This window comes from Phragmites australis, chromosome 2 (assembly GCF_958298935.1).
Source record: "Phragmites australis chromosome 2, lpPhrAust1.1, whole genome shotgun sequence".
NCBI lineage: Eukaryota > Viridiplantae > Streptophyta > Magnoliopsida > Poales > Poaceae > Phragmites > Phragmites australis.
In genome coordinates this window covers 27561771-27578934 of record NC_084922.1, presented here as the reverse complement: position 1 = coordinate 27578934, position 17164 = coordinate 27561771, and the positions used below count along the sequence as shown (strand labels likewise).

Genomic DNA, 17164 nt, shown 5'->3' with positions numbered 1-17164 from the left:
GTAGAGATAAGCATATAACTGAAGCCATTGTTTTCCTTTTTGGCCATGGATTGAAGCCATTAGTGTATACACACTTCCGGTGTGGTACATATGAACATGTTATTAAAACTAGCTTATTTATACTACTTAGCTTGTCACGGTAAAAGACAAGTACCTAATCGAAGCCAACAGCTTCGTCAGCGTCTCTAAATACCGCTGATGGAGAGAGGAGAAGGGCATCGACAAATCCGTCAGCGTCTATAAAGGACGACGCATACAGGGCAAATCACAATATGAAGGACAGAGCAGGAGAGCTTGTCTTCGTGCTCCTCATCGGAAGGTTTGCCATCCTGGCACAGAGTAAGTATACGTATGACAGTGACAAAATCAAGTTCATTTTCTTCTAATTATTATTTTAAATAGCAAAGATAATCAAGCTGATTCATCTTTAATTTGATGTTATATGAGACCCGGCTGGTGCAGGTACAAATTTCTACCTATTAACAATTACGGGTACTGGTTTTGACCTATGGTTAGTGTTTGGTGACGGACGGGTTTTTTTAACCCGTCCTAGTCCTACCTGCAGGATTTTTTAAAAATAAACATCTAAAAAAATAAAGAAAGAAAAGACCGAGCGGAACCGACTCGGACTCAGTGAGCCCCCACGAGGCCACGACCAGAATAAAATCACGCCCACGGGCCAGCTCCTCTCTTCCTCCACAGTCCTCAGGGCGACACGGCCTCAGCCCGTCGTCTCAAATTGGGGATCTGATTCGCGCGAACCTAGGATTTCTCCGCCGCCGCCGCCATGTACAACGGTATCGGGCTGCAGACCCCGCGGGGGTCCGGCACGAGCGGGCACGTCCAGGCGAGCAAGTTCCTTGTCAAGCACCGGCCCTCCTCCTCCTCCGCGGCCGGCGGAAGCGGACCCCCTGGTCCCGGAGACGCCGCCGGCGGGTTGCGGAAGCCGAGCAAGGACATCCTCGAGCACGACCGGAAGCGGCAGGTGGAGCTGCGGCTGCTCGTGCTGAGGGATGCGCTCGAGGAGCAGGGCTACACGGAGGGCGAGATCGAGGAGCGCGTCGTGGAGGTGCGCAAGGCCTCCGAGATTGAGGCGGCGGCTGCGGCGGCGGAGGAGGAAGGCCGACCACCTCTCCAGGGCAAAGGGTATGGGCCGTGAGAAATTCCTTCTTAGTAATGTGTTTCCCTTTTGTTATCGGCAGTTTATCTCATTTCGTGTGGGATTGCTTATTGCTGCAGAGGATGGCAGATGGCAAATACTTGTAGTAACATTGTACCTTCATGTAGGGTTTCCAATTATATAATCTTGATTTAGTTTTCTGATATTGTGTCATCTTTGAAGTGAAATTGTCGCTCAAAGTTCGGTTCTATCTGCGTTTTGTAGCTTATGTTCATTCATTTGTTATCTGTTGTGCTGTACAATTATCATTTCTGACCAGATGGTACTCAAATTTGTGTACATGTGTGTGTGTCTCATTATTTCAGCAGCTTATATGCTCATTTGTCTGTTGTTCTGCTTGTATATGGTACTCCATTTGTTCCTGACAAGATGGCGAGTCCTTCTCTCAGGTTCACAGACAGGCAGAGCCACCATGCCGCGGCACGGAAGGAGAAGCAGCTTGAGAGTCTGAGGGCTGCTCTTGGGCCAGACGATGAGGATGCCCACAAGATGGGTGCAGAAAGTGTTATGGAGCCTGGAGAGCTTGTTCCTGGGAAGTGTTCTGATGAAGAGTTGGATACTGATGGGCATAAAGACAGCAAGACTTTAAAGGGTTTATAGGATGGAGGAAAACATGCAAAGAAGGCAAGACGGAAGCAGGGAATGATGGACAGGATTGTGACAAAAGTTTTGCGAAGAGTAAGCACGGGTATGATTCAGATACACAACATGATCTTGACACCAAGAACAAGAAGATGCAGAAGAGTTTCTTAGTGTACTTACATGAGACCTTAAGGCTAGAAGACACCTAAAGTAGACTAATTTAATAAATGTCAGTAGTATGCAATTGTTTTGATTTAGCCGAGAAGAAAGCCCCATGGCTTGTATTTTTGTGAGGAGTGAGGTTCAATATGGTAAACTGAGAAGCGAGAGGCACAATAGGCCAGTAGGGAGAACATACTCACAGTGGTAAGGACCTTATGGGGGAGAGAGAAAAAGAAAACGCAGAGTAGCGCTTTACCAATTGCAAGCATACGAGTAGCATTTCCCAGAATGGCGCTATAAATTATGACTGGCACTGTATCAGTACCGATGGTGTTGAAGTTAAAAAGGATACCTCTGGTTTGTTGTATTTTGATATTTGTCCCGACCCTCAATTTTGAAACTCTATGTGCTTCATTCAGCTCGATCGCTGTGCTGTGGCTCAAATCGCTATCCTTGCCAAGTTTTAGTTGGAAAAGATGTAGAGTTACAGCATGAAACAACTACTTCTCAGACAACTTTTGTATATAAATGACTCGATTTTAGTAACTAGATTGACTTAAAAATTCTCGATCATTTTGTTATTTCCATCATGTCAACATTTGCAGAATGACTCATAACAGACGTGGTATAAGAATTTTTTTTTTGTAACAATTCAGGTTCATGTGTTACCTCCGCTTTGTTATATTTCCTACTAATAAATCAGTATAAAAAAATCAGCGACCAACACTTTGAAATATCTCCTGCTAATAAATCTGTATTCAGCTGCTCTTGAACTGTCAGCAACTTCAACTTCCTCAGTAAGGAAGAGGTGGCTATACTTCCGGGCAGCAGATGGAGTGCCCCATCACTGAGGCGAGAAGATAAGGAACAGGCTAAGTCCAAACCTGAGCCGGAATCAGGCTATCTGGTTGCACACAACCAGTTAGGGTGTGTTTGGATGGGGTGCTCCGCCTGTACAGCATCAGCTCGTGCGTACAAATCGTCGGAGAGCTACGTTTGGTTGGATGCGGGACTGATGCAGCGTTGCATCCGCTTGTGCAAATATACGGCTAGATGCTGCATCCGCTCGTGCGGTCGATTCAGGCTTCACTGGCATGCAAGCTCGTTGGATGCAGGTACTGTAGCACTAGGCCCACTTGTCAGCGGCAGTGACCCCCTCATGCGGTCTCAGATTCAGTCTACCAAACACAAATTTAAATTCAACCTGCATCCGCTCATCCAACCAACCAAACACTCTTCTTTTCTAAAATATACAGCTCCCCCATCCTGCTTCCCCTCATCCAGGATATACTGTCAAATCCCTAATTTTTTCTTCCCCTTTCTCCCCCTTTCTCTCTCTTCTTCCTCTCTCTTCCGTCTCTCCCGTCCCCTCCCATGACCCCGCCGCCTGCCAGCGCCGCGCCAGCAGTCCTCGCGCCCCGTACCGCCTCGCGCCCCGTGCAGCCGCCTCGCGCCCCGCGCAGTCTCGTCTCCGCCTCTATATAAAGGGTGAACAGTGCAGACTCCTCTCCCCATCCCCTTCCCACATCCACTCTCTCTCCCCGTGACTCCGCCGCCTCCCTCCGAGCGCCATCGCCGTCGGTGAGCCCCCCCGACCCTCTTCTCTCCCTCTCCCTCTCCCTCTCTCCTTTTCCCTCCCCTGTAGGCGTACCTGAGCCTCCGATCGCCGACCGTCGCCCTCCCGTAGCCGGCCGCCGCCCTCCCGACACCGGGCCACCGCCTCCCTGCGGTCGGCCGTCGCTTCCCTGCCGCCGGGCCGCCGCCTCCCTGTCGCCGGGCTGCCGCCCCGGCCGCCCGCCAACCGAATCCGGCCGACAAGGCCCACCGCCACCGCCCGGTCACCCTCCCCCTCCCCCTCGTCCTCCCGTCGGGAAGAGCCAAGAGCTGGGTTGGCCCTCCTCCCCCCTCTCTCTTTTATATCCCTCTCTCTCCGCAGCTGACAAGTGGGTCCCAGAGCTGAGCCCGAGCAAAGCCTAAAAATGACCCGAGCCGCTGAGCCGTGAAACTCGAGCCTGAGCCTGAGCCGAGAGTCGAGCCGTGAGTCGAGTCCTGAGCCGACCCAAACAGAATATTCTAGAAATATTCCCTCCTTTTTCTTTTTTCTGAATTTCTCTCCCGGCAAAATTTTCGAAGCCCGTTTCTCCTCCGTCCTAACTCTGTTTTCAATGATTCTTCCACCGATATTCATCTAAATTCGAGATCTACCCAACCATGTCAATTTCATAATTTTTATAAATTGTTTAGTTATTGTTTTAACCATTTGATTGATCGTGTACGCCTCTGTCGTTGTTGCGATTATTAGAGGAAGGAGCATTCGAGGAAGACCCCGAGGATTCAAAGTTTGAAGAAGGAGTAGACGAGGACTTCAACGAAGGCAAGTCCTACAACCGTTGATCATATATTTTTAAATACAACCTGTAGAGCCATTGTTTCAAACAATAGGAGTATGCATGATTAAATTAATAGTTGTGATTTTAAAGAAATGCTAGAATAGTTATGATCTAGCTTGTTTATTCCATGCCTTGTTATTGTTACCTTTATTCTGTTGAAACCCTAGAAGGTTCCCAACATCAAGTATAATGGTTGTTTGGATGAATGCTTATTTACTAGTATGCTTAGGATTGCTTTGCTCAAAAGAAAGAACTAGATTATTTACATATGTTAATCATGCTTTTAAAAAATATGAAGTGATGTGTGTTTGGTGCATGTGTGTGTAAAACTTGTGTTCTTGGGAAAGCTCTAGAGTAGTGTTGATGAGGGTGAGTAAGGTACCCCACAAGGGTAGGAACTACCTTGGAGCAAGGTTCGCCTTTGTGGTGTTCTTGCTGGGAGACTCTTGCCTCAGTCGTATAGGGACCGGTTCGCTGTGACATCTCACCTAGTATCTACTCATACAACCATATGGCCTAAATGAGCAGGACTTGACCTAACCCCTCTGACTTAGTTTGGTACCCACCTGGAGGCCGGTAGTAGCAATGGGGACCAGGAGAAGACTTAGGTGGTACGTAGCCCAAGGTTCGGCTGGTGATATTGTTAAGGCTATGTCAAAGCTTTGGGATTGCTAAGTGGTCCTTCCTGTGGATCTTCTAAAGCCCCTGGTATCTTAGTGCCTCATGGATGGATACTGTGACTACATTGTGAGGTTGTTGTGTCTCGTTATGACAGCTCCACCAGTTGCTAAGGTGGGAGCCTGTGTATATTTTGTGGGTAAAGTGTACAACCTCTGTAGAGTGTTAAACCTATCCGAATAGCCATGTCCTCAGTCAAGGACATGCTATGGTTTGGTCACAATGATTAGCTTTTCGGCGTGAGTATCTCCTTGGTGTGTGAGTGAGCTGTGTGCCCGTATTTTCGAAAAGAAGGGTTTTAGCTTTGTGCCCTAAGCCTCCTGAACTGTGTGTCCACCAGCAAAAGACTTGTGAGAACTGGCGGGATGGAAATATCTCCCCCAGGGCCATCAACCCCCATAAGCTCTACTTACGTGTTATCTTCGGGAATGTTTTTTATTAAAGGTAGTCTTTGCAAAATGAACCTTGCATCAACAAAATTAGCTTTCCGTAAAATCTAAAAGACTCTACAACGTTATCCTTGATCTACCTATAAGCATCTAATATCCCCCCTTGAGGTAGGACTTGCTGAGTACCTTATGTACTGTACTCACACTTGCTAATTGTGGACCCAGATGATCCAGAGGTCGACTTCGTCGAAAGAGAAGATGAAGATTAGAGAAGCTGGTTTCGTCTGCACTCAAGCTGCCTATAGGGCATGGGTCGCTTTTGCATCGTTTCCGTTATGCTGTGATGGTTTGTTAATTTATACCTACTGGTCTTTATTGTAATGAACTCTGTGTTGTACCCTATTATCGTATTTAATCGATGTATGTCTGTGATGTCTACTTATGTTGGAATTCGTGTGTACCAGCTACTGATCCAGTGACTGGTATAAGCTACACGAGGTGACCCCAAAGGAGGAATCCGACATATACAATACAGCTATATGAGATCTCGTACAGTTAACCAAACACACCCTTACGCTCCTTCAATGCTCAACAGCAAATGGTCTATTCGCCCACCCTCTCACCTCAGATCTGAGAAGAGACTATTTTAACAGAGGCGGTGTCCAGTAGCAAAGAATAACGATTGTAAGTGTCCCATAGCAAATTTGCCTGAATGTGATATGTGATAGACAGGTAGATCACCCTTGCAGCAAAGAAAATGCACAAAAGGTGGGTCTAATTCACAAATAAATATATTTGATCTGCATAATTTTAATATCAGATTACGTAATTATATTAGAAAAGGAAAATATTATCTGCAAGTATGAGAGGCAAACTATTAGTATAGATAGAGGAATGCCTCGCTTGTCCTACTTAAGTTACAGGGTCAACCACATCACTGTAAAAGTTGGATTATGATAATATCTATATATGATGAGACTAGATCTATGCATATGTATAATATACATAAGACAATTTCTAAAAGCTGCGAAGGACTCAAGATGTACATAAAAAGTACAATAATTGTCATGATATGTATAAAGCTAGATCTGAGAAGTTAAAATTCCCAAAGGATTGGATAAATGAGCAAACTTTTTTCCTGACCAAGGCAGCATGCCAGGCTAAGGAACAATTTTGTGAAAATCTTTCTCATGAAATAATCCTTCTGCCGCACTATAATGCTAGATTAGGAGCTCCACTTGAGCACCGAAGGTGACGCGTCTGTTACTTATGCGATGGACCTATGTAAGCAGGTACAAGAACTGATAAGCTTGATGCTTAGGAATCTTAGCTGGCAAAAAAATTCAAGTTGAGGATGCACTTTATTTATAAGGTGATACATGAAAAAAGATCACACTATTTCTTGGGAAAGTAAGTTAGAAAACCAACATGTATACTAAATGAAAAAAAATCTGATGTGGTTGCTTGCATTCATACTTCCAAATAAAAATGCCTACGTAGCTGAACTTTTTACACATAGAGACTTGTAGATCGGACGTCATATGATCAGATCAGGGAGGTGCATATGATGTATGAAAACCTTCAAGTGAAGTGCCAGTGGAAAATCAAATTGAGCATCTATACTTCAGTACTTGTAGCATTATCAAGTATATCATAAAACTAACAAGGAGTATGTTTTGCTTAGATATCCCAAGGTTCTGGCTACTGTAGTATTCAAACACGACAAACATAAGACATAATTGTTTGGACTAAGCAAAAAGTGACACGTGCAAGAACACAATAATACAAAAAGCCAATTTCAACATCTACATGCAAAGGGATCGGTTACAGATAAATCACGGACATGGTTGACGTGTAGAAGATCATGAGGACATATCTCCGCTGTAAAATCTAACCGAACACCTCTTGAAGCTCTTTTCTCCATCTGAAGCATCTTGCGCTGTTTTGCAAAAGACGCCTCATTGTGATTGCTGCTTCCAACCCCAAGACTCATTAACTCTTAACTCTCTTGCATTCAGTACAAAGAACGAGGCAAAGTTAACTTCTGAGTTGCCCCAAGGCTCCAACACTATTGTCTTGAGACGGATGTCAGGGCATTTGATAAGATTCCTGTGTTTACGTTTACGATGCCACATATTCTTTCCCCCTGATGTACAACACTGAGAATGGACACACACACAAAAAAATCAGCCACAACGGTACAAGGATTACCGTAACAGTAGGTCAATCAAAATAGCATCTGAACATTCCAAAGTACTACTGAAGAACTGTTACCTTTTGGTACAACTTCTCCAAGCACTCGAACCATTTCATCAAGTCAATAATCATATCCAGATTAATAAGTTGTTGAGTGGTAGCTAAAATCTTGACACTGTGCACCACCGTCGTCAAGCTAACAACGTGCACTCCCTTAATCAAGCATGGAACAAAGGATTAGACCATATGCAAAAGCAGATGATAGGAAATTACACCGTGGCAGAGATGCAGCTTAGAAGCCTTGAGAAGGCAAGAAACAAGAATGCTGCAGCTACCTGAATAGCTGTGCCGCCAAACACGAGTGCGGAGGGATCAGTAAGACAGCATAAAGTCTCCAGTTTAGGCGCCTTGATTACAGATACAAAGAGGACCACATCTACTTGAAGATTGAGCATGATCTTGATGAGGATGACTTGTTAGATGATAATGACAACCAGGGTCATCATCACGATCATTTCAACAAGAAATCAAAAAACACCAATGTTAGAAATAATTGGCAGAATACAAATAATGTTGTCTCTAAGCTCAGATGGGTTCACATGGGGTTTCGAACAATTTCAGCCTTCGGGGCCTGATGCTGGGTCGTGACTCGTTGCAGTCACGCCCTTTAGCAGGCGACCGAGGAGTCCGGCCCTCACTACTGCGGATTGAGATCATCTGACTTCACTCATATGTGAAGTCAGTGACTTTAAGTGGATCTGAGCCATTGGATCATATATGAACAGTTCAGATTTAGTGCTACAATATTTGGTAAACAGTAAAAACGTTCTTTTGGGGTGCCCTCGGCTAACAGAACATCGGCTTCGGACGAGGATTCTTTGGCCCACGGTATGAGGCGCACGGCGGCCACAAACCTAGAATCCTCACGCGGAGTTCATCGATGGCCCTCTTCCACAAACACCAAAGTTCAAAAACGCCGAGTACTTTTACAAGTATCCCTTCGGGTACGCCAACAAATACCTTCACTACCTCACCAGGTACGCCTCAAGATTCAAGCCTGCCCTTTTACTCTAAAGTTAGCACTCTTGGTATATCGATGGGCAACAGTGATAAGGAGATTGAAATTTCCATTAATTCCCTAAAGCACATGGTGATGGATAGTGTGAAGGATCAATCTTTAACATCTAGATAAAATAATAAAAATGAATCTATTGATCTTATTATTGAATCTAGTGATGATGAGTTGGAGGCCGCTTTGGATGATCCTCTACTTTCTCACTTGGTGAATGAGATCACCGAAGTAGATGTGGATGAGGTGGAGTTGGGTAGCTTAATTTTGTACATTAAAGCTGCTCCTCAATAATCCAAGCCACATCTCTCCAAAAAGAAAAGCAGCCAAAAGCGATTGCTGCAAAAAGGAAATAAAACAAATAATCGAACTAAAGTCTTATGAAAGGTGTCTTCTGGAATAGCAGATGTTTTAGTGACTTGGCTAAATACTGGTACATATCAGAATGTGTTCGTGATAACAAATTTGATTTTATTGCCTTGCTTAAATCCAGGAAAAGGGAGGTAGGAATTGACCTTCTTAATCGACTATCTAGTGGTTTGGATATATCATGGCATTGCTTACCTCCCCACAACAGATTGGGTGGTATACTCATGGGGGTTAATACAAATACATTTGAGGTTGCTGCTATTTCAGATGGTGAATTTTCAGTGAAATGTCATCTTTGAAATAAAGCAGACTCTTTCATGTGGCCCTCATAGCAGTATATGGACCAACCCAAACATATCACAAATCCAGTTTCCTTGAAGAGCCGGTGAACATTTGTCGTGATAACCCACATCACATGCTAATGGTGGAGGGGGGGGGACTTTAATATTTTAAGATATCAATAGGAGAAAAATAATAATAGGTTCTCCAACCGGTGGCCTTTCTTGTTCAATGTAGTCATTGACAGTTGGATTTAAGAGAGATTGACCTATTCGGTAGGCAATATTCCTAGTCTAACAATACTTTAAATCCTACTTTTGAGAAATTAGATCGAGTCTTAATGACTACTGACCTATTCGGTAGGCAATATTCCTAGTCTAACAATACTTCAAACCCTACTTTTGAGAAATTAGATTGAGTCTTAATGAATACCAAGTGGGAGTTAAAATACCCACTAGCCAATGTCCATGCCCTTGAACAAACCGAAGTGTCTGACCATACTCCTATCTTGTTGGATACTAGAGACTCGGTTCCACCAGTGGGATGCAAACACTTCAAGTTCGAACTGGGATGGCTAAATCAGGAGGGGTTCGTAGATAGAGTAAGCCATATTTGGCAACAACTGTTCAATGGATGGTCTCCCACACAAAAGTGGACAAAAAAAGAATCAGTTCGCTAAGGCGCTACCTAAGAGGGTGGGCCAAGCACACTAGCGGGACTTATAAATAAGAAAAGAATGAACTCCTGGCGATTATCGATAAATTGGATAAGATATCGAAAACACGCATCTTAACCAATACAGAGATTGACCTTAAGAGCAAAGCAAATGAAAAACTAGTAAAATTTCTTCATGAAAAGGAAACAAAATGGTACCAATGGGCCAAAATTAACAATATCCTCGAAGGAGACAATAATACACATTTTTCCAGATGGTCACAAATGGCAAACATAGGAAACAACGTATCTTCGGCTTGGATCAAGACTAAGGAAGAATTGAGAGGGAACCTCAGATAAAAGAATACGTGAAAAATTACTACAAGAAGTTATTTGGCCCGCTCGTGTACAATCACTTTTCCATGAGGGAGTCATGGACGGATGATATCACTCAGGTAACAAATAATGAAAATGAAATTCTAACAGCCCCATTCTCAAAAGTGAAGTACGAAATGCGATTTTTCAAATGGAACACAATAAATCCTATGGTCTGAATGGCTTTCCAGCAGAATTCTACCGGACATTCTGAGATGTCATCAAAGATGATGTGATGGCATTGTTTCATGAATTGCATTCTGAAAATTTGCCACTACATAGCCTTAATTTTGGAGAAATTACACTCATACCAAAATTAAAAGACGCTTACATAATACAATAATATAGACCCATATGTCTGCTGAATGTAAGCTTCAAAATCTTCACAAAGGTGGCCACTAAATGAGTAAATAGTGTCACAGACAGAATAATCTGACCAACACAAACTGTGTTCATGCGTGTCCGTAACATCCTAGAAGGAGTGGCCATACTGCATGAGATCATGCATGAACTCCATAGAAAAAAGATGAATGAGGTTCTTCTTAAAATTGATTTTGAGAAGGCATACGACAAAGTGAAGTGGTCATTTTTGCTACAGACCCTACATATGAAAGGTTTCTCGCCTAAATGTGCTCATGGTTAGAAACTTTCATTACTGGGAGAAGTTTAGCAATTAAGGTCAATGATAAAACCGGTCGGTACTTTCAAACAAAAAAAGGCCTAAACAAGGAGACCCTCCCTCTCTGATTTTTTTTAATATTGTCGCAAATATGTTAGCAGTCTTATTTGAGAGAGCCAAAAACATTGGTCAAATTGATGATATTGTGTCTCACCTGGTAGATAATAGACTTTCAATCCTCTAATATGCTGATGACACATGATCTCGAAAAAGCAAAAAACTTAAAAGCTTTTGTTATGCGCCTTTGAACAACTCTCTGGCCTAAAAATAAACTTTCACAAAAGTGAATAGTGTTTCTTTAGCACGGCAAAGGATCATGCTGATAAGGATCATGCTGATTAGTATATGGATATCTTTGGTTGCGCTAAAGGTGAGTTACCTTTGTGATATCTAGGGATCCCGATACATTACCATAAGCTAAGGAACTCTGTCTGGAAAGCAGTAGAGGAATGTTTTGAAAAAAGACTAAGCAGTTGGAAAGGTAAATACTTGACAGCAGGGGGCAGATTCGTACTTCTTAACTCGGTTATGATACTAAGCAGTCTTCTCACATACATGTTGTCCTTTTTCTTAATTTCAATAGGAGTTCTAAAAAGACTTGACTACTTTTAATACAATTTTTTTGGCAAAGTTATAGTCATAAAAAGAAATACTGCTTGAGTAAATGGAAAGTCTTGTGCCAACCCAAATGACAAGGGGGTTTAGGTATTATGGACATGGATATCCAAAATATTTCTCTCCTTTGCAAATGGTTGTACAAATTACTCATTGAAGAGGGGGTGTGGCAAGACCTCATTTGAAACAAATATCTAGGATCTAAACCACTTTCTCAAGTGGAAAGGAAACCAAGTGATTCTCACTTTTGGTCCGGCTTAATGAAAGTAAATCATACCATTTTCCGGTATGACTCCTTTAATATTAAAGATGGGTCGGAAATCAAACTTTGGGAAGATAGTTGGTTGGGAAATTTGCCGTTAAGAAACCAATACCTAGAAATTTATAGCATAGTATGAAACAAACAAGACACAGTGGCTACCATTTTGCAGGCTTTTCCACCAATAATCACCTTCAAAAGGGACCTGATTTGCCCTAAACAAATAACGTGCAATGATCTCTTGTCTCGCCTGAAAAACATCAACTTGATTGAAGAACGAGATGAGTTTTGATGGCACTTAAACCAGTCGAGAAGATTCTCTGTCAACTCACACTATAGAGCACTCGCTCACAACGATCAACTTACCCAGCACAAACAGATGTGGAAACTAAATTTTTCTTTAAAAATTAAGATCTTCCTTTGGTACGTACGCAAAGGAGTACTATTAATAAAGGATAATCTAATTAAAAGACAATGGCAAGGCAATCAGAAGTGCTGCTTTTGTCACAAATCAGAGACGATTACACATCTCTTCTTTGAATGTCGCTTTACACGTTCCGCATGGTTTTATAGTCCAGGTGGCTCAAATCTATACCAACCATGAAGTATACCAAACATGTTTGGAAATTGGCTACGTGGTCTTAGTAAAAATTTGAAAGCTATTATTCTGATGGTGGCTGCTGCCTTTTGTTGGTCGCTATAGTTATGTAGGAACGACATTCTCTTTAACAAAAGAAAACATTCTTCTCCCGTGCAAATTATTTTTACCTATACACAATTACTCCATATGTGATCGATGCTGCAACGATAGGAACATCACCAATTCATTACTTCTGGATGTGCACACTTGGAGCGAGTGGCTAGGGAGCTCTATACCTAGTTTGGGTGGCACTCTAATCTTCGCATTGAAGCTCTACCACCATAGTCAGCACTTTGAAGCAATGTTCTCTTTTGTTAGAGTTTTGTTCTTGTTTTTTGTTCCTTTCATTTGGCTATGTGCATCCTTATACAAAGACTGAGGGTGAACTCTTAAATGTTGTATCATCTTGATGTGACTTTGTGTGAGATCATGTGATAAAAAATTGATTTGGATGATGAAATTGGCAGAGCAAAGTGATTTAGCTTAATTATATTAGGATAATGTTCATGAGTTACTAAGTTGCTGCTTAGATATGCTTATACGCTGGTGTTAGTATAGAAATGATACAATATACTCGTGTGAGTAGTGTTGCGTGAACTGATCTTGAGTCAAGTTGGGAAGGACTTGTGCCCGTACTTGTTTGTTGATTCATGTGCAGGTGTTGCTCAAAGGCGAACGTGGTTGATGATGAATCAGTGAACTAAGTTTAGGGAGGAACTGAGGTTCAACGACTAGATTCAAGAGTAACTGAGGTCGTAGTGATCGAGGATGTCATGCGGGATGCTTGGGCTTGAGAATAGTGTACGTGAAGACAACGTTGCATGTGCACGACTAGGTGCGTTGCGGAGAAGAGCAGACGTACGCGAGGTCGTGGGCAATCAGATTGTGTGTTCGGATGATGGAGTCATTTGAGTACATGGCAAGGTCAGGCTATGACCTGATTGGTTGAAGAGTCCAGTCCCATAAGGAATCGAGTGCTAGTCTAAGCTGGACTCGAGCACGAGTTGGATTCGGTTATGTGTGGATATGTCTTAGTATGGTTTGTGTCCAGGTAGGATATGACTGGGTTGTTTCTAAACCAAAGACTGTTTGGAGGGCTATATATTGAGAGGGTCTTGATCAGGGTAAGTAGAGCCAAGAACGTGATTAGATTTAGATTTAGATTTTTGATCTAGAGAGTAGATTTGTCTAGGGTTTGATATTTTGTAAAAATATTTGTTGGATGCTTTGGAGATGTATTTTGTAAATTCGTCTATGCAATGAAAATCAAGTTTCATAAGTTGATGAGTTGTTGATTCGAAATTTTGTTTCTGTTCTATATTTTGCGTACTTGTTTTTGGTTTTCGATTAATTTCGTATTCCTATCAAGTTTCGTCTTGGTTTAATCCATCCAAAACTTTGGTAGAATATCTAGTGTTTGATCTGAGAAAAAATTGAGTGATTTTGGTTTAATCTAGAGTAGCCTTTTGGTCAACTTGATTAAGTTTTAATCTACTCGATTCCGGTTGATACAGTCAGCTTTGGCTAGCATAATTCTTGATCCGTATGTCTGATTCACTTGATTCTTGTTGGTTTAGTTTCGTATTGGAATCTAGTTTCATCTGTCCAACTTTGAGGGCAATCAGGCCAGCAGATATTTATTTATATTGTTTTTACTAGAGCATGTATAATCTTTTACGAGTGTAATACTGAGTTTAAATCGATTTTCGATTTGAGTGAATTAATCATTGGATTTGATTTCTGTAATCATCCACCCCTCTGATTAGCTTATTAGAGCATGATTGATCCTACACTATGAGAGTTTATAAACCTTCCCTTAAAAAAAAAACTTGAAGATTGAGCAACCTTTTGAGACATGGTGCACCCTCGATGATGAGTTCCCGAAACTGGGCGTATCAAAATAGTACTTAGCACCCACGCCAATGCTTCTGAGGCTATTGGAGTTGATTCGGATGCAAGCAAAGTCAGAGTTGCGATTAAGCAGCAGACACTCCAAAGCAGGGCAGCTGGAAATCATGGTGTGCAGTGAGCCCTTCGAGATGCAGACCTCTTCAAGTGTGAGCTGGCTGAGCTAGGGGAAGTGGAGCGCTTCGACCAGCTATCTAGGAGGTGGCATTTGCAGAACACGGAGGGTGGCCAAGAAGCAGAACGTAGACCCAGGTGGCGGTGGCGGCCAAAACATTTGAACATGTCCATATGCTCGGTCTCCCCAGAAGTCAAGCTCCTGGAGGTTGTTGAGGGCGGGGGACTGGAGCCAGGCATCCACAGGAGCGGGGCGGTCGTGGAGGTGGTTCGGTGGGATGCAGAAGCGGCGATCGGGGTCCGAGTAGGCTAAGAGGATGCGGGAGATGTCACACCCGAGAGAGATTCACACAGAAATTTGCAAGTTAGAAGAGGGATTGGATGAACTCAAGAGTAGCTATATCATTCTAACATGAACATAAGGTTCTGGTTCTTACAAAATGATAGATCCTGTCATATCCCAAGACTTTAATTACGTAATTAAGTATGTATAATCATCATGACATTATATGTTACATGTATAACTCAGTTGGAATGGCATACCATTGTACAAATAGCAAGTATTATAGGATAGGATAGCACAGAATCATTAGGTTACACTTTGGGAGCGCACAGTGATTTTAATATACTTACAGATTTAGTTGACACCTTAATATGCCTCTTCAGCATCAGCAGCAATTGTACACTCAACATCCGCTTCAATGTTGGAAGAAGAGAAAAAACATAAGCATTGCATGCTCTTGTTACTGCATCAACTGATCAAGGCAACCAAGATAACAATAATTCGATAGGACTACAGTTCTGGATAATTCTTTTTATACTTTGAACAAACTTTAACATCAACACGTATTAAAATCATATTTGATTTGAATCCATGTTGCAAAGTCACATGTCACAGTATGGCTTTTCCACAAGTCTAATATCTGGTAGTTACATCATCCAAATGCAAAGCAGCTAAGCACCAAACTGTACACCTAATTTTGATTTCTTATAGTGCCCATTAACATCAAGCAAAAGCAGCTACTGCAATTCATCGATGAGCTGGGTTCATGAAAGGCGTAACTACGTGTGAGGCTTGACTGACCCACTACAAACACATGTTTATTGTAAGAAATCTTGATAGGTTGACTATTACAAGACATATGCTGGACTGACCCAATAATGCAAGAACATTGAAAAGACATCGATGAAACATGTCTAACAACCTTCTTAAACGACCAGAACTGAACATGTAAAAGAAAACAATTCATGTTCCTCGTTAAATCTTATCAGTTAATCATTACTTAACACGAAGACAAATTTTGGATAAACATATTAAAACCAATAGTGCTAACCTATACCAGACGGACAAAACCAAACTAGCAGCATACGGAAGGTCAAACAGAGACCAAATCAATCAGTTTCTACATCAATAGTACATGACCAGCATTCAGAATTACTAACACAAGTAGTCAGGTATGCAATAAAAAACACCGAATTACTAACATGCATACTGTTATCAAATTTTACATATGGTGTATCAAGTAGTTGTATTATTAGTCAGGAGACGCAGCAATGCCAGCAATCATTAGAAAAATCATGCACGTTTCATTTGCATTAATCGGGATTTTCGATCTAATAAGCAAATCACGCTCATAACAACACAAACAAATTATATTCAGAGGCGCAGCCATATCAAATCAGCAGGCAAAAGGAACATATTCAGATAACGTCATTCATCCAACAAATTAATCCTCGGCAGGCGCCGAGACGAGAGGAGGGCACGGGGGTGTGAGTCTGGCTCACCTCGGGAGGCGTCGCGGCGGGTGCAGGGAGTACAGGCCCAGGCCAGAGACGATGACACCAGCAACGAGGAGGACGAGGAGGGCTGCCGCGAACGCCCAGGCGCCCAACCCTCGCCGCGCGGGCTCCAGCACCACGTAATCTCCAGCGCGCGCTGATTGGACGGCTCGCGATTGGTTCTGATAATGCAAGCGGAAGCGGCCCTGTTCGAGCACAATGCGGCACAGTTGTTTGCAAATTTTTAGTACATGTTTGAACGCATATAATATAACGGAATAGTTAAAAATAAGCCATCTACGGCTTCTTTTTCCAAAAATGAAACTTCACCCCTTAAAATTTTTCCTAATTAACTAAGAACTCCTATTTAGAACTTTTCATAATTAATTAAAACCGTCTTAAAATCTAAGAAATATATATTTGAATATTTGTTTATGTATATATACATGTTTCTGTATGCAGGAACGGGCATGAATGCGGCAGCCGGCCAGATGTAGAATCTTTTATATATATTTTTTAATATTTGTAAAATTACATGTTTGTTTGAAAATTTTGCAAGACTAGACTACTATTGTCCATTTATCAGATGAGATAATGTCTCACCTTATAAACGGACGATACTTTGTGGGCCTTACAGTCAAACCGGCTCAAATTTTATAAGGGTGGTGACTTGACGGCCACATTAATGTGTCGCTCATTCATCGAATGGGAGTAAGGTCTCTCCTAGTGAACGGGCGAGATCTTTCTCGCGGCACCCCTGGTGGGCCCATCCAAAAGGTGTTGTCCCTGTTCAGGCAAGATCTTGCTGCTATATACTACGGTCGTGCGCTCCTGGCCAACATTAGTA

The 17164-nt window shown here is 42.4% G+C and overlaps 1 protein-coding gene and 1 pseudogene across 1 annotated transcript; one reads left to right on the top strand and one right to left on the bottom strand.

Moving 5' to 3' along the window:
- Nucleotides 1–657: 657 nt before the first annotated feature.
- Nucleotides 658–2291, top strand: LOC133906653 (pre-mRNA-splicing factor CWC21-like). The gene is made up of 2 exons (XM_062348618.1): nucleotides 658–1146; nucleotides 1570–2291. The coding sequence occupies exons 1-2, from the start codon at nucleotides 788–790 to the stop codon at nucleotides 1778–1780; spliced, it is 570 nt and encodes a 189-aa protein (XP_062204602.1). The 5' UTR covers nucleotides 658–787; the 3' UTR covers nucleotides 1781–2291.
- Nucleotides 2292–7110: 4819 nt separating this feature from the next.
- LOC133906638 (uncharacterized) lies at nucleotides 7111–16512 on the bottom strand (annotated as a pseudogene).
- Nucleotides 16513–17164: the final 652 nt, after the last annotated feature.

What these genes read in the sequence shown, in the direction of transcription:
- LOC133906653 (XM_062348618.1), top strand. Translation starts at nt 788, where the DNA reads ATGTACAACGGTATCGGGCTGCAGACCCCGCGGGGGTCCGGCACGAGC. An exon ending in CCACCTCTCCAGGGCAAAGG is followed by an intron (nt 1,147 to 1,569) that starts GTATGGGCCGTG and finishes TCCTTCTCTCAG; the next exon opens with GTTCACAGACAGGCAGAGCC.